Source organism: Dermacentor variabilis, chromosome 4 (genome assembly GCF_050947875.1).
Source record: "Dermacentor variabilis isolate Ectoservices chromosome 4, ASM5094787v1, whole genome shotgun sequence".
Classification (NCBI taxonomy): domain Eukaryota; kingdom Metazoa; phylum Arthropoda; class Arachnida; order Ixodida; family Ixodidae; genus Dermacentor; species Dermacentor variabilis.
Genome location: NC_134571.1, coordinates 5492485 through 5519487, shown reverse-complemented (window position 1 = coordinate 5519487; position 27003 = coordinate 5492485). Strand labels below are relative to the sequence as shown.

The window sequence follows — 27003 nt, the reverse complement described above, 5'->3', positions numbered from 1 at the left end:
TTTTTTTGGTTTCCTAGGAACACTTTTCAGGAGTAAAGTTCTTGGTTTTGTGCAGTTTGAATATTCCGATATGGCATAAAAAACCAGACAAAACAAAGATACCAAGGGGACATGCATGTTTGGTCTCTTGTGGAACCCTACTTAGAATGACAGCAGCCAGTGCATATCCTCTGTTTAAAGTCTCTCTCTCTCTCTCTCTCCATTAATGAAAAATGTTCACTAATGAAGAGTAAATAATTAAGTAATACTTCGTGATGAAAATATACTGGCCGTAAGTACGTATGACTACGGCTACTATGCAGTCAGTACGATTTCTCTAGAGCTCTTGGGTATTTTTAAAATCTTGGTCCAAGTTATCTGGGACACGTATGTATATCTGATGAAGAAATAGCCAAAGCCAGAGCCCAATCGCTTCAATCTCTGTTTTTTCACCTGGTCTCCTTATTGCTGCGGGGAAGTTTGATCCTGAGCCCCAATTATGACAGCGGTAAAAACGCAATGTGAGAAACACAGCTTTTGGGCTACTGGCTAAAAAACAGTGCAGTGAACTTGTCTATTCTTGCGAGGTACATGCAAGGTAACTTTTACTTTGTAATCATTGATATAGTTCTGTTTCAAAGCCAAGAAAACTCACTGACTATTACGATATTCCCTAATGCAAAATTTGAGCGCAGCTCTATATGTGTTTTCATTTTGCAACATATTGAGGCATTCCACCGATCACTGTGCCAACTGGCAGAGTCATGACGTGCGGTGCTACATATAGACTGGCCACATAGTTGCCACTTCCCAGCAACTGTAGCTTATGCAACCATAATCTTTAGTGGGAAACTCTTGCAGCTAATGGTGTGTACGAAGGTGAGCTTTCCAGTTTTCTTTATTTCTCCTGTAAGGCCGCTGATGTGGATGCACGGATGTGAGCGCCATCTGGTGGTGCTTTAAGGTGGCATCCTCCGCTTTTCTCCTTGTGCTTCCGCTGCACCCTCCTCCTCCACTTTCCTCCTCATGCTCTTGCCATCTTTTATCCGCCGCTGCACTCTGAATTAGCGTTCATCCTCCGCTGTGCTTGTTTGCTCGGCTTCACCGAGGTATGACACTGAGGCATGCCGACGCTCAGCGCAGGAATGGGCGCCTAAAAGCGGCGCTCTAAAATTCTGAACTCCCAACATGGTTTGCGTTGCTAGCGGTTCTTTGGCTGACATCTGATGCTGAGATTTGATGCTCTCATACTGGTCTTCGTCGCACGAAAATTACTGCGATCACCTTCGCAGCTTTGCTGTGAAATTCTGTTTATCATCATAACCACTGCAATCACTCCATCATCTTCGGCAGCATCAGTTCATTGCTGTGCTCACGAACTGCCTTAGTTCATCACTTCAGGTACATATAACTGCTCACTTTTCAGCGCTCTGGTGGTGCAGGTGACATTGTGCTGGTTGAAATTGAATGCTTTGAACATATTCGTCTGGCTCTGTCAGAGTGCTTAGGCACTGTCACCTTTGAGTGGGATCAAAATGCGACAGAATTCCGGTCACGTGGCTCCTTTGATTGTCTTGTAAGCAGCTCAATGTTTCTTTCAGACAGGCCTTCTCTGACTTGAATCTCAAAAGAGCACTGTATGAATAAATCAAATGTGCCATTAAAGGGATGCTAAAGAGAAAAATAATTTCACCTATATGTATGTGTAAGTTACCCTTCTGCAACGCCACCCTTACCGTGAGAAGATGCTTGGCAAGCCAGAAGCATGAATGGTGATGCCACTTCCTGCACCAGGTGGCTGTGACACCAGGCATAGGCCTAGTGAACTCAGTAAAGATGGACTGTATTGTGTTCTAAAGAAGCCAAGGACTGAACATAGAAAGTCTAGGGAACATTTACTGAGCCAATTTGGTCCAAATGGGATAAAATCCATGTCATGCTGACCTACCGACGTTGAGGTTTCGGTGCAAAATTCAAAAAGTGCTACTTCTACCTTCATTTTCTCTTCAGATAATTAACCTATTATTGCAAAATTAATGATAATAGAGTTTTGAAGGAATACTGACCTGATTAAGGTTTGCTCTTTAGTGTAATCCTTTGCCACCCTATTCCCTATTCTGTTGTGCTCTTGTTACAGTAGAATCTTGATAAACTGAAATTGCTTAAACGGAACTACCGCTCAAACAGAACACCATTCTTGTGGTTGGTTGGTTTTGTAATCATGCCATGCTGTCTGCAATGTCTCTCAGTTAATGGAACTCCTGATAAACGGAACCAATTTCCCTGGTCCCTTGAGGTCCCGTTTAAAGAGAGTACACTGTATTTGCATTTGCTTATCTCTTAATTTCACACTGTTACTATTTGGTACTTCTCAAACATAATTGATATTAGTAGCTGAATGTATATGTCAGTGCTGATGCCATGTGTTTGTGTAGATGCTAACTCCTGGTGTTTTCTTTATATGCACCAAATTTTGCAGAATTGCATGTGGTGTGTGCCACAAATGCAACTTTCAAAGCAAAGCTTTCTTTGCCTCTTCCTTCAATTTTCCCCACTGCTGCTGTCTGGCACACCGCGTTGGGGGGTGGTTCAGAGCATGTGTATACATGACAGGAGTGCAGCAGGGAGGAAAGACAACACAAGAAACTTGTTTGGACCTTTGCACCGCATCAAATGTGCACAATGCCCCCTGGAGTGCCCTGTGCATCACCAAATTAGCTTGACACCTGTAATTATCCATGACCTCCTGCAAAAATATTGCATAAATTGCGGCACTTACCTTTCTACTAATGTGCAAGTCTAGAGGGAAGCTGGACAGAAAATGGCAGAGGAGGGGGGAGAAAAGGCAGGGAATAAGTAGAACTGACGCAGTCACGAAACGAGTGAGTAACAGCCTTGCCACTCTTTGCTTACAGTTCCCATAAAATAGGGGGGGAGGGGGGAATAGGGGAGAGTGCGACGTGAGAAGGCAAGGAAACACTACTACTGTAGACACGACAGTGGTTGTGGGCAAACAGGATAAATATAAGTTCAAGGTTCGGTATGGCATGTTTATGCTATTTCTGAAAAATAAACACCCTGCAAATTTGTCACGCGGACAACTTACACAGGGTGCACAGAAGCAGAGCCACATTAATTTTATTTATTTATTTATTTAAAATACTTTCAAGGCCCGAAGGCATTACAGAAAGGAGTGTGTGAACATAACAAAAACATATTCAATGTGGCGTTTCATGAATGGTGGTTTTGGAAGGTGTCGGTATCAGGATGGCTGCAACAGTGGCAGGAAGATGGTTCCAATCTTTGCTTATGGTAGGGATGAATGCATTACTACAAAGTTTAGTACGTGAAGACAGCACACCAACTTTGAAACTCTGGTCAGAGCAAGATGATATGTATGGCGGTTGGGTGATAAGCTGTTCTTTCAACAAAAGGTTGTGGTGGTAGATTTTATGGAAGAGCAAAAGGCAGATGCATCTACGACGGAAAGAAAGTTCTAGCAAGTTAAGTGTTGTTTTCATTGAGGTAACGCTAGCATATCGGGAATAGTTTGATAAGATGAAACGCGCTGCACAATTTTGATGCCTGCATGATTTTGGTGTGCCTCATAATCTGACTGTGGTTTTGACATGTACAGCCCCACAATTCAATTAAAGCTTAATACTTCTGCCACGATGCAATGTGTCATGTGAGGCAATGAGTATGTTCAACACTCTCAGAGGTTGTGAAATAAGGTACACCACAAGGCCTTAAGCAAACACCTCCCCCTGTGTGTTCTGCGTACTATGCAGGTAACGTTTAACATTAACTCATCACTCTCGTGTTGGACAAAACGTTTAAGAAACTAAACATTTGCCGTCAACATCGCTAATTACTCATCAACCAAAGCAAACAGCTCAGAAAGCTTCGCTTACATAATTTCCCACAGTGTGAGGGATATGCATAATTTTCATCTGGGTTACTGAGGGCATTAGACACATGAGAAATCACAATGCTAGGTTAGGCAATTCAGTATATTTTGTTAATTGGCTATACGGTAAGTCACTTTAGGACATATGTTGAACTTCTGCATATGAAACCTGAATTTACTATTGGCATGCCGATTGAGTAGAGACTAGATTTTGTACAACTTTTCATGTGCTATGGAATCGTTCATATTTTAATTTTTTTACTTTCATTACAGGACGTTTTAAAATTAGTGCCAGCTTCAGAATTCCTACTAAATTGACATGCATTGAGCCTGCTTCAGTTCTGCAATTCCAATGTGTTCTTTAATTAAACAGCCAAATAACAGATGTTGGTTAACTGAATGAATGAACCAATTAGATAATGTGATTTCTCATGTAACTAGATTTGTGTCTTTGACTAATGCACCTGAAAAGCAAGGTTTGTGTTGCCAGAGAGCGCAGGATCGAATCCCGGCTGTGGTGCCTGCATTTTGATGGAGGCGAGATGCAAAAGCGCCTAAGTACCGTGCATTGGGTGCACACTAAAGAAACCCAACTGGTCCAAATTAATCCAGAGTCCCCTACAGCTTGCCTCAGAATCATGTTGTGGTTTTCGTGTGTAAGACCCCGGAATTTATTTTAGCTAAGAACTGTCTTATGTGCCATCAATAATATAAAATCTGGTACACCTGATGGAAAGCTCTCGGTATCTTATGCGCAGTGGGCTTACATGCAGTGACAAGACATTGCTGCTTTTATTTTTTCAGAATATATGTGTAGATTTCTCATGACCTTTCTCCTATTAGTGAAAAATGGAATAGTGTGGGTCCTGTAAGCTGCAGTAGGCATGGTGTAAAAGCTTAACTGATTCCTTATGCAGTTTTCATGTATGCCCAGTCTGCTGTGCTGATGCTTCAGACTACCAGAAAGACTTAAACAATGAGAAAAACACGACTGTGTGCATGTTACAAGAAGTACCAGATGTAATGAGTTAACCGCAGTCATTGGTGGTTATTGGAACCTTTACTCTCCCAGGTGTCAGCCACTGATCCTGACTGTGGTGTGAATGCCATGGTGAACTTCACATTGGGCGGTGGGCCCAGCAGTGACTTCCGACAGTACTTTGCCGTGCATCCCAGCACTGGGGAACTGTGCTTGATAGCCAGCCTTGACCGGGAGCATAGGAGTTCCTATGAGATCCCCATTGCTGCCACCGATCGAGGTATCTATTAGGTTAACCAGTGACAGTGCTTTGATGATATAGGTGCTTTTCCATCTCCTTCTTTCACTGAACTTGACTGTTTCTGTGTGCTGCAGGTGGACTAAGCACCATGGCTATGGTGAAGGTGTATGTGCGGGATGTGAATGACAACCGGCCCATCTTCTACCCTCGCGAGTACAATGTGAGCCTTCGTGAGCAGGACACCCTGGCTGCTACCACACCTGTGGCTGTAGTGGTGGCCAGTGATGCTGACTCGGGGCCCTTTGGGACCGTCTCGTATCACATTGTCAGTGGCAATGATTTGGGCATTTTCCGAGTTGACCCCACTTCAGGCAAGTTATCTGATCTAGTTTGGGGTAAGAAGAGTTGATGGAAATTCGAAGTACTTATTTGCTACTAGCTATCTTTCTGGCTTCTCTAAAGATGTGAAAGATTGGAAGTGCATATGGTGTGTGTGGGGAACAGGAAATTTCATGGTGAACTTTCTGCCTATTAGATGTATTCTCTTGAGAGGTAATGTGACATAATGCATTTCTCTTTATTCACCTAAAGATGTGTGCTCTTTTTATTGCAATAGCAATTATATGGACACTCCAGGCATATTTCTGCCGTCGGCATCGCTGTGAGGTTCCCTATACAGTCTACAGGTGATAAAATTGTCAAAAGCGGGGAGGAAGCGCGCCGCCTTCCGTCGCACACAAGGCTTTGGAGGGAGGGTGGGTTGGGAGGGTTGGCGTGCTGCCACCTGCATGTCGCCGCAAGGGCCACGAGCTTGTAATGCAGCTTTTTCCTTCAGCCCTCTACATCCTCAGGGTAAATTAAGTGAAATAAAATGAATAAATACAGTCAGCGTCCAATTTTGCGGACCCTCTAGGGGCCACGAAAACGTCTGAAAAATCGGGCAGTCCAAAAAAAATGTGTACTTTTTACTGCCCCCAAGGCTTCAAATTGCCACAGGCACGTCCGAAATAGCTCTAAAGGCCTGCCAGTACAGAGGTGAGCAGCTTTGTCTAGGACACGCCGCTGAGGTTCTGCGGAGCGAGGCAGCGCCGTCTAACATTAGTGGTTGGGTTCGAGATAGGTGTCCACTGCGCAGGTGTAGCAAAAAACCCGGCTGCCTGCTCACCACCTTCTTTTTCCAGTTCCCACTTTGTGTGTTTGCTTCCCACAGCAAGGGCCACACTGCATGCCTATGTGGCTTTAATATGGCCTTGCCTCGGCGGCCAGTACAGCGCCGTGCTGCAGTGTTTTACGCATGTAACAAGGTGGCCAGGCGAGTGACAATAGGTGACGGCAGGTGACCACGTGTTTTTGCAGAGCTCGCAAATTCACCGTTCTGTGCAGATACAAAATGCACTACTCGTTTCTAACACGCAGCGCAAAGACTAGTGAACAGACAACACTGCCGGTGAGCATGGTGCATATTGTTATGGTTCACTTTGTGCGATAATGAATGGAACGGATGCCAAATGCCTGAGACACAATATGCCTAATCGTCGCGCTCATCAACTTGAAAAAGCTTGTCTATCAGGTGTGTGTGGCTGGATTCTGCATCAGTGTAAATCCTACTCACCTTTGTCCTACGTTCAACCTTTCTATGCCAAAGAGTGGTTTCTTTCCATGTTCCTTCGTGTGGTTTGACCCGACGTGACCTATGTTCAACCTTTCTACACCAAAGAGCGGTTTTCTCCACGTTCCTCTGTGTGGGTTGACTTGACATGTCCTGACAAGGCCTGCTACCAGGGAGTAAGAGAGAAGGAGGTTGCCTGGATGGTGGAGGGCATAAGAAGGCCAGCAAGACGCCACATGGAGACAATTCTTCTCTGCCCTTGCGTGCAGGGGCACGCACGCTAAACGTTTCTGTATTCTTTTGCCTTGGAGCGCACTGCTCACCCGTAATGATGTATTATACCTCTGTTATTGTTTTTACATCACCTCGTCTTCCCTGCCAAACCCTCTCCGATGGTCAATGTGGTTCGAGCTCCAAGCAGACGCTGTTGAAGTTCTCCAAAACTCCTTCCCCATAACAACCACGATGTCGAGTATACAAAAATGCGCGGTCACCTGCTATCACTCATGTTTTCTTGCCAGTTGCCTGATTACACATGTAAAACGGCGGCATGGCACTGAACTGGCCGCTGTGGCAATGCCATATTAACACCAAATAGACACGCACTGCGGCTTTGCAGCCACCAATAGCGAACGCACAAGGTGGGATCTGGCATAAGGAAATGATGAGCAGGCACCTGGCTCTTTTTGCCGCATATCCGCAGTTATCTCGAACCCAGCGGCTAAAGTTAGACGGTGCTGCCTTGCTCCACAGAGCCCTGGTGGCGCATTCTAGACAAGGCTGCTCACCTCTGTACGCTTATTAGGCGTATCGGTGCTGGCACTTTGATAGGGGACAGCAGGTGCACGTGTGTATAAGTAGGGTTGTTCATTTTTGGGTAAAACCTGATTTTACCGGATTTTTGCACCCCGAACATGTTTCAGGAGAATCGGGTTAAACTCGATTTCTTCCCGAATGGACCTTCCCAGTAGCGATGTGCACAATTGTGCGCTGACAGTCCACCATTCTCTCCGCGCGCCCTGTGCAATGTAAACAAACAGCCCCATTCTCACCCTGTTGCTTGAAAAGTAGATGTTGCTTTCTAGTGCTGCACTTTTTTATCCCCCCTTTCTTGACAGGTTGCCGTGAGTTCGTACGTGCACACACCTAAAGAAAAGGTTTGCAGAGGAAAGGGGCAAACACGTTTGAGGCTGACCATGCACCGAGCACATGGCTGCCAGTCAGGGAGTAACAAATTTAGGATGAAAAAAGAAAGCCAAGAAAACAGCGCTTCACCTACTGCAAATTAGTCTCGGGTATCTGCACTTGCTTCTATGGCTTTCATATGAAAGGAATGGGTGTCCAGTCAGTGGGGAAGGGATTGAGCGACGAAGATGTTCAATGCATGTGTTTTTTACCAGCGAGGGCCCCGATGCCTATTCTCACTTTTCTTCAGTCAGCCTCTGTCACGGTGAGTTAGACACACTCGTGGGTCGGCCTTGTTGAGAGCCATGTAGCGTTCTGAATCCCCCATGCTTCATGCAGATTGTGATTTACTGTTTCGACTGTCCACAAAATAAGGGAAAGAATCCACTGCACTCACAATTCTGTTTCGACAGGAACAGCAAGATTCCGAGAATGGTGGCATTGTTCCGATTTGAAGGACTTCAAAAAAAGGGTTACGTTTTATGGGGGGGCGGTGAAAGACAAACGAAAGAATGTGACCAGCAAGCGATAGGTGGTTGGTCTCTTACATTTTAATACAGGTGTTCTCGACAAATTCGAAGCACTGCTAACAAAGAACTCACCAGCCACCTGGAAAGAAGGAACTTGCAATGAAGTGAATCATGCATCTGATTGGTTTAGAGTGCGAACTCTATCCAATGATATGCATGATCACCATCGTCGCTTCCCATTACAAGGGGCGACTGGTGAACGCAGAGCCACCGTCACGAACATAAGGCTCCAGTACGCGGCACGGGAAAATTAAGCATGGAGATGGGAAGAAAACGAAAGACACTGTATGACTGGTGTAAAGAGCATGAAGATCTTTAGATAGCAACGAAAGACAGTGAAGGCAGCCGCGCGTTAGTGTGCAAATATTGCAACACTGATATGGTCGCTGATCCAGTGAAGAAACCCATGACCGAATTTGCGACCATCTAGCGTCATCTCGTCATAAAAAGTTCAAGATGCTGACCCAGGAAGCTGAGAAGGCGGGAACATCTCAGTAGACGCTCTTTGATATGTCCTGTAGACAATGTGCGAAAGAAACTGAAGTGGACGGCATAATCCATGACTTCGTTCGTGCCCTAGTGTACAGTGGAATCGGCATCCACCAGGTGGACGGACCTCTGGGGGACTTTAGGCTCAAATATTGCAAGACCGCGAAGACAAAGGCTTTGACTGGAATACAGCCGAACCCACTTATAATGATACCGGTTTTAACAATATATCGGTTATAACAGTGAGAAGCTACTGCACTGTCAACTTGTGCATGTTTTCCATGGTGAAATAACCCGCTTACTACAATGCGCCGATGCCACATTATCGGTTATAGCAATGAAGTCTGGCTGCTGGATGTCCGAGCTGAAAGCTAATGAAATGTGAAATCCTTGAAAAGCAAAAAAAGAGAAATTCGAGCCGCTGCACGATGGGCCGCTGCTCCAACAGTCACCGTGCACTCATTTTCATGTGGGAAGCAATATATCGGACAAACTGGGCGTTGCCTCAATGATTGGCTCCGCGAACACAGCAACATTGTAAAATATGGCTCCGGTGGTTTCTTGGCAATTCATTGTCGCGATCATGGCTGCAAACCTCTTGAGGACCAATGCACAATTGTTTCCCGTGGCAGTACGCAGCTCATCCGTGAAATATCTGAAGCGCAGATGATCGCAAAATTGGGTGATAAGTGTGTTAGCTTCCCTTCTCTGGCTCTCACAGAAAAAGAACTAAGTTTCTTGACGCGGCATCACATGACTTGTAACTATGTTACTTGAATGCGCAGCTCATTTTCATGTAAGTGCATGCGCGGTCTACACTGCTTCACATGTATAAAATTGGTTTCAGTGGTACATTAAACCTAGTTGAAAGTTTGCGCTTGGTGTGTCGTCCCCTCACATCCGTGTCGTTTTTGGTTGCGCAATATCATTTGAGTAACCATTATAAAGCCTACAAGTAATAAAGCCAAGGCAAGTTTTGGTGTAGCATTTTTTTTTTTTTTCGTGGAAGTGTGGATAAAATGGGGGCATCTGCTTAAGCATGCTTGGTGCGTGCAGACTGCTTGGTATGTCTTGAAGAGTCGTTCACATAACATTTGACGGCATTCGACAGATGGTAAGTGGGATCATCATTAGCTAGACTTGTCACAAGATCATTACATGGGAAAGAAAAAAAAAATCGAATTTTGATGACAAAATTCAGGGGCGCGATCATTACGCGAGTGCAATCATTATGCAAGTAAATACGGTACTTATGAAAAAGGAGTTGTTTATGCGAAGGCAATCCTGATGAGAGACACACTCGGTTCCTTTTTAGATGCCCAGAAAATTCTTGAAAGCGGAAAACTTCCAATGCCCAGCTTTGATAACCTGGTAAACGTCAAGCAGCAGCAGACTGTCAGCGAACTTTCAACGACGATCGGTAAAAGCGATGAGGCCAGAGCTATTTTGTCTATGTTACCCAAGAGCAGTGCCAGATTAGTAAAAACATGTTGCGAAGAGTTCCGCACGAAACTCGCTACAAAATGGCACTGCACTGTTGAACGGAACGTCTCAAAGAGGAAAACCAGCTAAGTTTGTGGAAGTTGGGAGCTGTCCTGGATCCGTTTCAGAAGTGTCTGTTGGGGCAGTCATTTGATGACTACCGACCTCTGTTCATGTCTGTAACTGAAGATGTAAATTTGCTTCATGACAAGTTCAACCAGTACTTGCTGGAAGCAAGCCCCACAAACACAACTGCCGAACTCATAGAGTATTGGCATGACTCTTACCACTCGTTACCCCAGGATGGCAAGTGCTGCACTGACATTGTTGTGCCTAGCTAATGGAAACTGTGATGTCGAGAGAACTTTCTCGTAGCTGAGATACGTTCAATGACCGGACAGGTCTCTAATGGAGACACTCATGTTGCGCATGCAGATGATAATGTATATAAACTAGGGTGTGTAAAAAATCGATGACCAGCTTTTCGTGAATAAAATGTTTAATTTCTTAGAAGTTATCAATGCTCTTTACTGTTATCATTACTGATTTATTTCCAAACAAATGCCAAATTTCGATGAATATTTGCTAGAAAACCGTGCTGTCCCCTTGATTACCAGCTTGAAACAAACACCGATTTTAGTGTGTTAGAGTCAAGAAGCCTGTGATACTTTCCGATAAAATAAACTGAGTGTATTACTTAGTACATCTGCAGATTTAACCAGAAAAAAAAGTATTTTGGAACGGTTTCACAAAAAAAAAATCTGATTTCTCCCCGACTATCAGTTCTTACCCCAATATAAAAAATATATAAAACCCGAGACGAACAACCCTATGTATAAGGAATATGTACTAGGTCTCGTAACAATTGCCTCTTTCATATGCTTCACTGCAATACTTTACTTACGCTTCATCGCGTAGCACTGCTGTATTGAGCCGAAGCTGACTTTTGGGATCCGTCATTATGCAACGCACCATGCTTTCCGAGCTTTGAAACCATTGGCGAGGATTACAAAGGCAAAGTCTTTTGCTAATAGTGGAGAATTGTTTCAGTGAAAAACATGGCACAGAACAGCAAGAAACTTGGTAGCAAACGTCGAAATAGTTGTGCCTGGTGTAGCTGCGATGGTGGCTATGGCTGCAAGCAGATCTCCATGCGAGAGTGCCGGTTCGAGGTGGTGAGATAGTTAAAATGGCAACGGTGGTGGCTTCCATTAATACCATTCTGGACCTTTGGCGATAGCAAAAAGTCCGGAAAATCAGACGGCGAAGGTTTTTGACGTCTGAAATTTCAGGCGTTCTTGTACATAGGCTCTATGGGGTACATGGCGGTGTCGCGAAGGCGTCTGAATTATCGGGCATGTCAGAAAAATCTGTCGTCTGTGCTCTTGCGGCCTAGCTGATTCCCCACCTCATGTGTACAATAGTCTTCTGCAAAAGCCACGACGCAAATTATTTACAAGAGGCTAAAGAAAATTAAAGATTGTCATTTAATTGGTGCATATCAGTTTTGCAAGCCAAGAAGTTCCTCACAGATGTTACGGAATTGAAAATGTTTAATTAATGAACTACGGTGTAGGAGGCAGGCAAGCTTTCATCTTGCTGGTTGCAATTGCAAGCATACTTGACAAACAGGTGCCAAAGGGAGGAAGCAAGACAGTCGGATCACTTTCAGTTCTTTCACTAGATTAGGTATGACAATTCTGGAGTGGCAAGGTATAAGAAAGGTGCGCTATCATGATGGTGGTGACAGAGCTCGTGCTTTTGCACTACACTCATGGTGTGCACGCTCTGATATCGCACGCGCCGGATGACCACCATGGGTTCGAGCACTCTGAGCCACCATGCATGCAGGGTGCCGAGTCTGCACTTGCTCCGGCCCTCTGCACTTGCTCCGGCCCGCTATGCCTACCGCACATGTACCCCGCTGGTCCCAGCTAGGTGAAGGCAAGCCCGCATGTGCAGCAAGGGAGACCGTATAGGCGAAGTTCTCCAGGAAGGGCGAACAACATTTATTCAGCTGGGACCCGATACAACAAGTTTAAACAACACATCCGAATCTAACTCTAATTGTGACACAATACATCGCCAAATGGTCACCTGTGGCCGCTAGTAGCACACCGCATTAGAGAAAACAAAGAACTCAGTAGAAAGAGGCTGCCTATTCTTTGGTCAGCGCCTGCCATCGCACACCTCACAGCAGAGAAAATGGAAACAGAAAGAAACAGAAGAACAGACGGGGGCACGATCGCAAGGCAATGCCTCAGGACATCGACACAATGGAAGAGGGCATGTGCCTGCCGAGGCTGGGACCCTGAGAGCCGAAGTAACCATTGGTTGCCGACGGAGAAAGGACGCTGCCGCTGGCAGACAGAAACGCGTACGCACCTTCCGACGCCCCCTGATGTGGTCTCCCCAGGCCACGTCTTGCGCACGCACACCTGGAGTGCATGCAACCAGGGCCCGAATCTTGCCAAAAGTCGGCCAATGAGTGAAGCCTGTCGACCTTCCCGTGGGCGGGATGACAGCCGAGTGACAGTGTTTTATGACCCGCTGCCATCCCTTCCAGAAAGGGAGGAGAGGGACACGGAGCCCTTGGAAGTGCAACGCAATGGCATCGCACAACCACTGCATGCACTCGAAACCCCACAACCTCTAGAATTAAAGGTTATGTCTATCATGCAGGGTGCAGATACAGTGAAACCTTTTTGCTGCGATCCTGTTTCTTACAATTTCGTGGTGCTAGCGTTCGTGATAGAGAACACAAAAAGTGACTCAGTACAGTTTGTGGGGATTGAAATATGCCCCCGTGCCTTTGTGTGGGCAGTCATCTGTTATGTCGTCCCTATGCCTCTCCCTTCCGACTCGCGACGGTCATCGGTGGTGGTGCTCGACTCGTGGTGGTTTGCAGTGGAGGTGCTTGCATTGGCTGCCAGCAGTTCACCACTGTCAGGAAAGTGAGCGTGAGGGAGATCTCTGCAGGACAGCACTGGGTATACACATGCTTTATGCTTGTCCGCCGGCCCCTTTGTGTCTCAGACTTGAGTTTGCCTGCAGTGCCTTTGCACATACGGCGAGTGCGTGCCTTGTGTTGATCCTTTCCGGGTGGTAAGCTGAAGAGTGGTGCCTAGTGCTTGCGCTTGGTCCGCACTTATCAGAGGCCCAAGCCAATGAAGATTGCCCACGCTCTCGTAAGTGCACCCATTTGTTATCATGAGAGCAAGCAGCATATACTTTTCCTCGCGGCTTGTCGTGCTTAGGTAATCATCCTCTTGCAGCGACGTGCTAGTGGTGCCATTTCTATATTTTTCACCCTTGGTGTGGGAGCCCTTTGATTCTTGTGTGGGCCCGGACCCAAGCGTTTGTGTATTGTTGGGTGTTGCTGCAGACAATAAATGGTCTCTTGCATGTGTAGCATTCAGTTCCCCCTTTTGGGGCCAAGTGCGTGTGCACCTAGCTGGGACCCGAGTATGTGTGCACTGGGGTGCTAAAGTATGAGAGGCGACGGCTGATGTGGCCCTGTGGCTCGCTAAGCTCAAACCCGCGGTGGTCAGTACTCCTGTGAGATACTAGACTCCCATGCTTACGTCTCTTTTTTTTTACTGGCTAATACGTTCCCGGAAAACAATCTTTCGGCACCAACGTCTGGCTGGCGTCGCCCAATAGCTTGATTTCATTTTGGTTTTGCGTTGCTGTTTTAAAACGTTATGCAATAGAAAAACAACAACATACGTGTCGGGCCATTCAGGACCCACCTGCTCGCTGCACATCGGTGTCTCGTGCTGCAACGATTTGTGCAACACTTCGGATTATGTAGAGGTCAACTACAGTTGAGTCTGCTGAATATTTTAGGGACTTTGGATTGTACATTTTCCTAGTTAGTATGTTTTTTTTTTCTTGCACATTTTCAGGACATATGGACGAGGTTCTACTGTATTTCTGGCCATGTCAACCATCGTTTGTGCAAGTTACGAGACCATAATGCTTCAGGTTAAGGTTATTTTAATAGTTGCTTCATGCAATTCCACAGTATTGATGAAACGGTGTTTTCAACACTGCTTCGCTTTTTTTTTTTCACATCTATGGGACTCATGCTAAAGTTCACCTAGCTCACCCAAAACAAAGTGCTTCTACTCAAAAATGGAAATGCTTGCACCGAAGGTGATTTTTCTGCTCCCAAAGCTACTCCGAAACATGCTATACAGTTGAATCTTAATACAACTTCTCCTTCCTGTCGTATTTCCTTTCTTTCGTCCCGTGTCAGTTTAGCGCTACTCCTGCAACTATGAAAAACTTTGTTAAATTGCAAATTTTGTTAATGCGAGGTTCTAAAGTTTTAGCGGTAAAAAGTAATTTCACAAATTCACAGAACATCCCCGGTGGATAGTATCTTGTCACTAATTACTTATAAGCAAATCGCAAGAAGGCCTTCCATAATAGCGTGGTTATGAGTGCCAGCGCATGCAGTGCAGATCGGGCTAAAAGCAGTGCATTAGCGTGGCTCATGGCACTCGAGATTACCATTTTGCTTCACATGGCACCGTAAATCTTGGGTTCCATGGCGGACCGGGCTTAGTGCCCACAGCTGTCATCAGATGGCGCCCTCAAATTAAAAACAAACGTGCAAGAGATGCGGATATTTTTTTTAAAGGAAAGAGAAAGGAACTGTTGGAGTTTTGCCAGAAAGGCAGAGCATTGATGGCGATGCAAAGAGACAACTACATGAAGTAAGGTTCGTAGGTTTACCGTCATCACGCACACTTGGGCAAAAATCACTTGATGACCAAGAAGACTCGTCGCAACGCGAGCAAATGCATCACACCGTGCCTTGAAAACTTCAGATTACGCGACCACCAACACTAGACACACGGGAACAAAATGTGCCTGAAAGCACCAACCATGTCATCTTTGGCTTTGCACTTGCCAAAGATTACCTCCAAGATACGGCGCTTGGCCTGCATATGGACAGCCATGCGCAGCTACAGCAAGAGCACAGGAGAGGAGACGAACATGCTAGGCAGAGAGGGTCAGTAGGTATGCATCCCCTGCCCCTTTCTAGTGTGTGCTTGATCACATTACAGCGCGCTCACCCCTTCCCCAGCCCCCTTGCACTGAAGGAATCGCCAGCTTTGGTGTTTCACCTAGCACTCCGAGCTGCTGCGTGCCCTGCGGTCTCCGTAAGTTATTATGTGACAAATTGTGCAGCACTGTCTCTTGCATACTGCGTCGCGGCGCACGCACTTCGATTGCGTTTTTGTCGCTTGAACTTTTCATGTGGAAGTACACTTGCAAATAACTTCTTCCTCGGCCATCATTTTTATAGTCTTTTGCTAGATTTACCAGCCATACAGGCTCCAAGTACATGCTTGAAATGACTGAAAACATCCTTAAATTGAAACCGTGTAACGAAATTACTTCGCTAAATTAAGAAAGAAAATACACCGTCTTCAGTGGAACTAGGATTGCAAAATACGCAGTTTCATTAAATAGAGGTTTGTTAAAATGAGCTTTGACTGTACACAGTAGAACCTATTGCATATGTTGTGGAAAAAAATGTGAGAAAAGGTTGAACTAGCCAGGAAAACATCCGGCATGAAGTCACTAAAATATTTGGCAGGTTCGGCGGCCTATGTAATGTGAAGTGCCATGCGAATCCTTGCAGCATGAGATGCTGACACGCATTGAGCCGGTGGGGCCTGAGCAGTCATAGACATGCTTTGCCGTTCTCTTGTTTCATAGTGTTGTAAGATGCAACAGGAAGCCAAAATGAAATCGAGCTCATGAGCGATGCTGGAATACGATGCCACCATAGCCGAACCTGGTGCTGACTTTGTGCTGCCTGTAGCAGGGAATGGTACACTTCCAACGGCATTACGCCACACATGTTGTGAAACAGATAGATGTGGATGCTTATTGCAGTAGGATTAGCACTGATAGCTGTGAACACAATGTGCGATGACCTGCCAGGAATATTTGCTGGTACCAGAAGAGGAAACCGAGTGCATGCTGGCATTTTCACGTGCCGCAAGCAGGTGAGTATTATGGGGAAGCTACCGTCGCAGCTGCCTGCTACTCTCCATTGTGTGGGCCTTGCGCTTTATCCGTTCACATAGGCTCTAGAGGCCGGATAACATACTGACATACCGAACCTTGGTGCCAAAAGGTTGTGTTTTCCAAGAATGTATTAACAGGTAAAAAAGAAGCATAACTGTATTACGTAATTTTTTATGTTCTCGACTGTGAACGTTGGTGCCAGGAAATTGTATGAATCAACGTCGTATCAACAAAGTTCTACTGTGCTCCATTTCATACATAGCAGGCAATAACACGGAGGACAGATCTTTTTTGCAAGCCATGAAGTTCCTCACAGATATTAAGGATTTGAAAATGTTTGAATAACCAGATGAAAGTGATCTGTCTTGCTTCTTGCCTTTGGGCACCTATTTAAATGGTCCACTATGCTTGCAACTGTAACGAGAAAGATGAAAGCTTGCCTGCCACCTTAATAGTAGTTGGTTAATCAAGCATTATTGATTGCTTAACATCTGTGAGACTTGGCTTGCAAAAGTGACAAGCCCTTCGTAGCGTTGCCTGCTAAGTATGAATGTGTTTCCCCCCTTCCTCTTTTTGCAACACTGAAATTGCCCCTTGTATTTCATTCTGGCTTGCAATATATATGTAAGCAGGTGTCTATGTTTATTCTGCTTATGAATTGATTGTCTGATGGGAAATAGTGTTCGTAATCAAGTGGCTCTACTGAGGAGTATCTTACTGCGTGCATTCACATTAAAGAATAGTGAATCACATATGAAACAAAGAGATAGGCACACATCATGTAATTCAATGTAAAATTATGTCTAATACTTTATGTCGTGAAAGATGATGTATTTGTTACATGAAGGGTGTAGGGAATTTCTGAACCTGTTTACCACCACCAAATGAGTGGAGCGACATGTTTCTGTGACCAGTGGCTACAGTGCATCATTTTCGTTTACGGCCAGGGCATACTACCCCATAATCTGGAAATACAAACATGCACAAATAATATGTAGTAACTTCACATAAGCTTGTGTCTATAAGTTGTAGTGTTAATATGTGACGTAGAAAGCATCGCAGATCAACGAGAAACTGCACTGTGAAATGCACGAAGTGCTTCCACAGCGTTGCCTGCTATGTATGAAACAGGAGTATAGGCTGCTTGCTGCACCCCCGTGCATGGCACAATTACATCGCATGGGATGAAGGTATTGCTGGAACACTTGGCTAAGCCGCTTTGGCATATGTGTCTTGTGCAGGGGAGCTACTGGTGGTTGGGCAGCTGGGCAGGTCACAGCCACTGCATGAGCTCCGGCTTGCAGCACAGGACGGGGGAGGCCTACGATCGCTGCTCGACGCCCGTGTCTATGTCAGTGTGCTGGGTCGGGGCCAGCGGCCACCCCTTTTCCAGCGACCGCGCTACGCCTTCCAGGTGCGGGAAGATGCGGCACCAAGTACTGTCATCGGCACTGTGGCTGCTGCTGCTGCTGCTGCTGCCAGGGCCCCTGGTGAGTCATTTCAACATTTTTGGCGCCAGCTTTCTGTATCAGCTGCTTTTGTTGTTCTCAGTGTAGTTATGTGGGTTCTGTATCTGGTTGCCATGAAATCCTGCATATGAGTTTTTTCCTTGCATTTTGACATCTCAAGTTTGCTACACTTAATCATAGTGGCATACCAACTATATCTAGAGTGGGAGGGCAAAGCGCAGACAATCTGACCCCCCTCTACCCCTCTCCCCCCCCCTCTCTCTCTCTCTCTCTCTCTATATATATATATATATATATATATATATATATATATATATATATGTGTGTGGTGCAAATCACTATTACATTAAGGGAAATAGCTTCAAAATGCTTCTGTCAGTTATATTTATACTTAATAGACAGGGACCTATTTATCAATCACACATTTATCAATCCTTTCCCATTTTTCCTTGTCCATTCACCTCGCCGTCTGTACCCTACTTCCAATGCCCCTGACAGCAGCTCCTCCATGCGATCGCCGTCGCCTCAGCGCCGTCGCTCTCCAACCCAACCTTGCCGCTTTTCCTCGCCAAACCGACGGACAGAAAACTAGGCCATGCAGCCCTTGGATGTAGTGCTGCATCACGTTGGTCCTGTCCAAATCCTTCGTTGACGCTCCTCACCAACACGAACCTAATTGAAGCAGAGGTAGATGGTGTTCCGTTGACGGCATTAATTGATACTGGAGCCCAAGTGTCCATGACGAGCACTAACCTATGTCGTCGCCTCAAAAAAGTTCTTACGCCTGCGCCACTGTTGCCGTCAGGGGTATGTGCACTGCTCGCATAGGAATTGCTGGCCTCCAAATTCCAGTCCTGTTCTTCATGTTGACCAATTGCCCTCATGACCTAATCTTCAGGCTCGTACCTATTCGTCGCACCTATTCGTGATGTCTTCCTGGTGCGCGACATCTTTGTGTGACACCCCATCGTAAACCTTGCCTCTAATCGGATGTGTCTCCCCGTTATCAACTTTGGCTTGGCGAAGTAAGTGTTACCTGAAGGCATAGCGGTAGCCACGCTCCGGTCAGTGACAGACGACCACGTCACTGCTTTTGCAGCTGACGCGTCTCCAGATCCTCCTGATTACGCGTAGGAGCCTTAAACCTTGACGGCCCATCACGTCCCATGGTCGCTCTGGACCTCGCGCCTGACTTATATCGCCTTTTGCTTTCCTACCGTGACATATTTGACATTGCCAATCGACCACTTGGTCAGACGTCCCTGACTAAGTGGTCGCGGGTGAAGAGCGTGTGAAATGCAGTTCCCGAGAAAAGGATAAATAAGTACATGTGCCAATATCTTCACATCGGCGGTAGGAAGCGAAGCCAGCCACGCTTTCACGTTCAATCCACCCTTGTGGCTGATACAGCCGCCCGCAGTGCAATGACACTGTCATGACAAGCGCTAGCAGCAGGGAGAAAATGCTTTGTCTGCCTCTCGCTTCAATGCATCTCCGAAACTCGAGATTGAGCAACGCCCAGTGCTAATCATGGGATGACAGCGCACTATGTCACGGCATTTCAGTTCACCCAGTCTTTGCACATGTGCAGATTACCTCTAAAACAGCCGTGCGCAGCCACGACCAGACTAGAAAAAGAGGCGCATGTTGCGGGGATGCGAGACTCTCACGTGTCCCCTGATATGTTGTTTTCCCGCATAGCTCTCGTCTCCTGTAACCCGGCTTCGCTGCGTGGCCTGATGCCCGCGGCAGTCGGTCTGGTTGAAGCGCAGTACGAGAGATGGTGTGAGTATTGCGCTGCTAACACCACCTAACGGCGGGGTTACTTGGGCGCGGAAAGGAGAAGGCGCTTCCTCTTTGGCTCGAGATTGGCAAGTAGCGCGGACGTTCCATGTGTGTGCCGATCCATGCTTCTGCGAGACCGTCTCGTGAGGGCTCGTTCGAATGCGCCACCGTTCGCGTGACCGTACGCGCGAACAACCAGGCGTTGGGATCCAGAATGGGTCGAACATATTCGCTCGCTATCCGGTTGCGGTGAGTCGGACTTCTAGATTTGTCGCGCGCCCATCGGCATGCTTTGTGGATAGCAAGTTGGCTAGCAGGCATTAAAGGTGCAATAAATGCCCTCGTGATTGTTTGCAGTACTGTGTTGTCGTTCCTTTGTCCCAAGAGCACGGGTGAGAACCCCACAACGTCAACCTGACCTCCCCTCTCGCCTTGCTTGCACGGGAAGGGTCTGCTCATTAAGCCACTATCCTTCTCGGCTCACCCTCGCACACTTTCACTTGCACCTAAGCATTCAGCACATGGGTCACGATAGGATCTTATCCCACTTAAACTTTATGTGGAAAATTGCTGCTCCACTTTTGTGATGGCTCTTGGTCGCGCACACAGTGCAGTCAGCACTGCGTGCATGTCGCTCTCTTGTGTCCTCATCTTTGTTGCGTGGTGTCCTTTTCCAATGAATCGCCAACAAGCCCAAGCTTCCACACTAAGTTTACGTTCGTTGTCTTGGTATTCCTTTGAGGCAGCAGTGAAATTGTGGATAAGCACACTTCATTATACAGTCGACTTCCATTAATTAAATACCTATGGGATTGACAAACTTTATCTAATTACCCGGCGGCTCAAATCAAACATGACGCTTAAGAAACGGCAGAACATACTGCTGATTCATTTGTCAGTATTTGTCTGATTCTAACACCTCCTGAATCAAACCTGTGCCCACTTTCTATGCGTCCAAAGTAAAACTGACGTAGAAATGACAATAAAGCTCCTACACAAAATAGAAATCTAACATGCACCCAATTTTAGCAAGAAAAATGGACAAGAGTCTAATATGTGTTGCACTGTGGTGGCCGGTTTTTCAAAAGTCAGCTTCGCCGCTTGATTTTTAGTATCACCTTCGCCACAATGCACCTATGTTATGCGGTAAAGCACATGAACGTCGCAAAGGCAGTTTCGTATAGAATTGGCAGCGTGCAGGCAATTTCCTGCCCAATTTCCATGGAAAAAAGTGCATTATAATCGAGTAAATACCGCATGCAAACATTGTGAGCTAGGGTTATTGCTTGAAATATTCAATCGGAGATAATGTGTTTTCAGCATATTCACTGTCACTTAAGCATCGCCGAGACGCGCTGCCTATAAAGAGGATTTGGGTCACTGTAGGGGTCAGGTGCATGCGCACTGACTGGTAAATTTTGAGTTATCCGATGAAGGCTAATTTTAGGATCAAAATGTTGAAAGCTTGGGCTCATAGAAAAGCATGAGTGCGCCAACCTGGACCTTCATTCGGAATTGTATTAATTAAAAAATCGAAATAACTGAAGTCGAATTAACGGAAGTCAGCTGTATTGAGGTTCAAAATACATGGTGTCTATGGACAAGAAGCTACATCGTTATGTTGAGAATTTTGTTACATTGAAGTTTACTATATTGAGGTTTAACTTTGCTGTACGCTACCAGATGCAAAAATTTTTATTTTCGGATGGTTTGACAACAAAGATCGCTAGAATGATGTGGCGGTGTTTTTAAGGTGAGTATGTTCCTCAGCTACAGGTTTCAGGGCTCTATGTTTCATCACTGCTTGTCAGGTTGATGACATTTCAGCACTGATGTATGTAAATAGTTTTGAATATACCTTAAATAAATATTGGTATCAATGCTGATACCAGCATTTCTCACTCTTAATTCTGGCTGTCATTTTTGAGCAACCATGGTATTTTCTATTGTGGTGGCTCTTTCTTGTGAATAACGTGTTTTTTGCAAAAACTGAGTGGCGTGCTGCTGAATCGCTTGGGGCACTTGCAGCAGCCGGGGGTGGTCAGCCCAAGGTGCGCTACTCCATCTACTCTGGCGATCCTGAGGGCTACTTCTCGATTGACACCCACCTGGGCAGTATCCGTGTGGAGCGCCCTCTGGACCACGAGGCACACCCATTCCTGCTGTTGAACGTGCAAGCTACGGCTGGCACCCAGCCCCCTGCCTATGGCCACACTCAGGTGCAGTCTCGCATGCCAAGCTTGTTGTGGTATGGCAGATTACAGCACTCCACACTGTGCTGTAGTGCTTGTAGTGAGACTGTGCTGTGCCCTTCATGCACATGGTTCCACAAATTTTAGGATACCATACTTTCTAAGAGGCAGGGCTGCACATAAAGCTGCATTCCTGGACAGAAGGAGAAGCCTGAGCACCATGACAAAAGGACTTAGTAGGGCAACATAGAAAGGGTTGCCTTGGACGACACCTATGACTGGTAGAATGGAGGCTAGGATGGGTGGAAAGGGAGGAACTGCACAAAGTGGCGAGGGGGACACCAAATAAGAAATGTACTACAGTGGAACTCCGTTCATAGGTTCCTCGTTGTTGCATTCTCGCAGTCCCAACCTAACTACCATGTATTATGTTCTCCCTTGATATGTCATCATTCCGTAATTATCTCGCATCTTGCGTTGCATTTGAATGCAGCGGTCACATGAATTTAGCCATGCAGCAGCCAGCCGGTACGCTGCAACAAGCGGCCAGGTGCTGCACAAGCATATAGAAAGAAAATGTTCTTAGAGCATTTAGCAAAGCACCTGAAGAAGTGTGTATCAGCTAAAACCTACTGGGAACCATGCACACTGGGCCAAATCCTTCGAGTGCAGAGCTGCACTTATTTTCGGGCTGGCAAGGCTCTTGTATGCATTGTATAATTGCTGGTTCTGTTTAGTCACCTTTGCCGCAATAAAGCCATGTTATGCGGCGAAGCATACGCAAAATATTTAGGCGGAGCATATCAAGAGTTGAAAGAAATCTGGTATGTGTGGGTGGCGCAGCAGTGGAGCTCTGGGGTTGGGCATAAATAGAAACACGCTTCTGGGATAATGCTCCCCCCCCCCCCCCCCAGTCACTTTGCCAGTAATTTGGACTTGCTTGGGGGGGAGGGAGCTTGCTCGGAATTTTTATGGTACACTCTTCTTCTCATGCTTTCATCATACTCTCCTCCTCTGCTTTCCGCCTCGTGGTTCTGCTGCACCCTCCTCCTCCGAATTTGCTCTTTCGTCCTCTGCTGTGCTTGTTCACTCAGTTATGAGGGATGCCGACACTCGCCGCAGGAATGGGCGCCTAAGAGCTGTGCTCTGAAAAGGCAGTGGGATCGGCCGTTTTCATTCCCAAGAAACGAGAAGCTGTGACACATGTGACAAATGTGGGTGCTGGCAGTGTGCTGCGACAAATAGCAGCCTTCAGACACCGACAGAGTTTGTGGATTTCACTTGTGCTTTTCTCCAAAATTTGAACCAAGCGGCTGCTGCCTTGGCAGTGTCCTGCTGCTGTGTTGGCAGTGTCCTGCTGCTTTGGTGCTGGATGATGTTAACTCAGAGTGTGAACACAGAAGGCAACTACTGGAACAAATGTGCTCATGTTTACATTTACGTGATGCTAACAGCACGTGACACATAGGCATACTTGACACGTGTTAGATAAGTGTTAACTACGTAAACAGCAGTTTGCTACTGTAGTGTACAAGCATTTAAACCTCCTGCTGCATCGATTGATGTCACATGGGTACTTATGATCACGGCTGAGCGATATCCGGATAGAGTGCTGCTACATGGGCATTTCTGATCGCAATTTCGCTCGATCTGGATCCATTCTATCATGATCGAGCTTCTTGATCACGATCGTAGATGTGGATTGTCTGCACTCTCAGTGCTCAGTGAGCGCAACCAAATGTCTCCATAAGTCCGTCCACGGCAAGGCTACATGCCCTAACCGAGCGGTATGATTTCATTGCTCCCACGTGCAGTATGGTCCAGGCAGGTTCACAAGGTGAACATTTATGTTGCCGAATTGCAGGCTTGGCCAGCACTTTGGTCATTCTTCCAGCTGTCTACGAAGAAAGGATCAGTGTGCTGCTTGCTATAAGCGAATAGTTTATCGACATACCACTGACAGGCAGCTTCTGGCAGAAAACTCACGTAGTTGTATAAATCCATCACAGCAGATTGCCATAATAATACAGTAAAAGCTTGTTAATTCGAATTCCGCAGGAATGCTATGAAAATTCTAATTATACAAAATTTGCACTAATGAAAGCCAGAGGGAAAAAATTGCTCGGTTAAGGTGTGCATATAGTTCGACGTGGCGTGAGCACGCGCACACACATGCTACGTCACGCAGGCGTGAACAACAACGTCTATACTTTGAATCACTGGAGCAGCCAACATAACCGGATGCGGCCAACACGGTCCGATGTGCCCGACGTCAAAGATGGCTCTTGCTCCATCCGCGCGTTGGTCAGAAAAAGAAATCTTGCAGTTTCACCCGAAAGCGAAGCATCAATTGCGATAGCAAATTAGTAGATAAATATACGAAGTAAGGATAACAGGTTTATCAGCCATATAAGCTTGTAAACATTCGCTTACTAACTAAAGTAACAAGTACGGTGTCACGCGCGCACAGGTAAACATGAACACATTTCGCTTGATCACCGCGGAAACTCGCTAAAAAATGCTGGGCTGAGGAATTGCAGCAGTAGCAGCGAGCGAATTGACCTTCGTACAGCTCTCGCTTCAATGCAAACCAAACATATAAAGCACATTGAATACGGAGCTACTGGCACTACGTGCACTACGCGGACTTTGGCCACGTCGCAGATCGCTTTCAAGATACGGCACCCGCATGCACGACCTACTGGAACTCCAGACGTGCACAGATATCCGGTTTCTATGGGAGCCACTTGCGCCAACTCTCGTTCAACCATTGGCCGTTGGTGTCGCTTTTATAACCTGTTCGGCTCCTACTCTACAGTTGACTGGTGCGGCGGCTGTTGTGTTGTGACGAACTGCTTGTCTAGTTGATGATTTTTGCGAACGCAGTGACAGTAATGTCACAAGGCTTTGATCGGTCACTTGGCTCCAAAAGTTGACTGCCCGAACCTAAAAAATGTCGGAGCGTGTAGTCCACTGCTCTCTAAAATAGAATTAAATAGCCGCTCATATATTGCCCTTTTCAGGCAGGAGCAAACTGTGCAGATCTCGCAGATTATTATAAGTCACATTGTATAGTTAGTAAAGTACACAACAGTTTCATTGTATACGTTGTAAAATTCATTTCTGCGCTCTTTAGGAACTTGAAATTACCCTAATGTTCAACGACAGAATGATTACCACTCATTTTAACTCTTAAAAGTTGTCTGTGAATGTGTCGTGAGCTCGGAAAGAGAATCACGCACACAGCTTCACTGCGTACGTATCCTTGGCACCACTGTTATTCTTAAACTGTACCACGCAGAAAAGCTAGCTTTACAGTTTGAAAAGAGTTCCGTGGCATAATTTAAGGCGTGCAGTGCAGCACATTTTAAAGCACTGGGATCACTTTTGCAAGCTTTCTACTCAGCTAGACATCCAACGACATTAAAAACAAGATATGCTCAGCTTTCCTTGAAACAGACTCGATCAACCTATTGCACATGTCAGGCGGAGGACTTACTCCTGAATACTTTTTCCAGATCATCTGCCTTTCACTACGGCACACAGCAGTAAATCCTAATGTCATCTACGACATTAGGCTATCTGTAATCAACTCAAAAAAGCTGGATTATCGTATGAATCTTTTAAAACAATTTTTCCAGTCTCTTATGGAGGCTAGGAAAGGGAAATTATTGCTGTCGATCTAGCATTGCATCTGCCACTTATGCTCGTTGTTTACATTTCTTGCACAGCTCCTCCTCTTCTACTTTCACTGTTCAAATGCAAAGCACTCAAAAATTTCTGTTTTCATTTTATATTTGTGAATTTATTCATTTAATGTTAATACAAGCGCTTTATGCCTGCTGAAATGGCAGCACGAGCACTGAACAAATTGCAGAAGCAGACGACAGTGAACAGGATACAACTAGCACCACTCTGCTCATACGTTCTGTCCCTAGCAGCAAAAGGGGCGAAATCGACCAAGCATGCTGAAGCGGGGAGATCTGTGCAGGTCTGGCGTGCAGTAGGTCGTGCTCGCATGGCCACGCAGTAAGCAGCAGCCGCCAAAGAAGACCCCCCCCTTCTGCCTCACCCCCGTGCCTCGCGTGCGACAAGAGAGGACGAGCATCCACTTCACCTTCCTCATGCGCGTTTGCCTGCTCACTCATCATCATCATCATAATCATCATCATCAGCCTGGTTACGCCCACTGCAGGGCAAAGGCCTTTCCCATACTTCTCCAACTACCCTGGTCATGTACTAATTGTGGCCATGTCGTCCCTGCAAACTTCTTAATCTCATCTGCCCACCTAACTTTCTGCTGCCCCCTGCTACCCTTCCCTTCCCTTGGAATCCAGTCCGTAACCTTTAATGACCATCGGTTACCTTCCCTCCTCATTACATGTCCTGCCGATGCCCATTTCCTTTTCTTGATTTCAACTAAGATGTCATTAACTCGCGTTTGCTCCCTCACCCAATCTACTCTTTTCTTATCCCTTAACGTTACACCTGTCATTCTTCTTTCCATAGCTCGTTGCGTCGTCCTCAATTTAAGTAGAACCCTTTTCGTAAGCCTCCAGGTTTCTGCCCCGTAGGTGAGTACTGGTAAGACACAGCTATTATACACTTTTCTCTTGAAAGATAATGGCAACCTGCTGTTCATGATCTGGGAATGCCTGCCAAATGCACCCCAGCCCATTCTTATTCTTCTGATTATTTCCGTCTCATGATCCGGATCCACGGTTACTACCTGCCCTAAGTAGATGTATTCCCTTACCACTTCCAGTGGATCGCTACCTATTGTAAATTGCTGTTCTCTTCCGAGACTGTTAAACATTACTTTAGTTCTCTGCAGATTAATTTTTAGACCCACTCTTCTGCTTTGCCTCTCCAGGTCAGTGAGCATGTATTGCAATTGGTCCCCTGAGTTACTAAGCAAGGCAATATCCCCAGCGAATCGCAAGTTACTAAGGTATTCTCCATTAACTCTTATCCTCAATTCTTCCCAATCCAGGTCTCTGAATATCTCCTATAAACACGCTGTGAATAGCATTGGAGAGATTGTATCTCCCTGCTTGATGCCTTTCATTATTGAGATTTTGTTGCTTTCTTTATGGAGGACT

General features: G+C 46.0%; 1 protein-coding gene across 2 annotated transcripts in view; it reads left to right on the top strand.

Annotated features, from left to right (window-relative positions):
- Positions 1-27003, top strand: part of ds (dachsous cadherin-related 1) — a 210053-nt gene that overhangs the window by 23648 nt on the left and 159402 nt on the right. For both annotated transcript variants that reach the window (XM_075688004.1, XM_075688005.1), the window contains exons 3-6: positions 4962-5148; positions 5244-5480; positions 17697-17945; positions 21738-21928. In XM_075688004.1, the coding sequence (XP_075544119.1) occupies positions 4962-5148; positions 5244-5480; positions 17697-17945; positions 21738-21928 (864 nt within the window). The remainder of the gene's footprint in view (positions 1-4961; positions 5149-5243; positions 5481-17696; positions 17946-21737; positions 21929-27003) is intronic.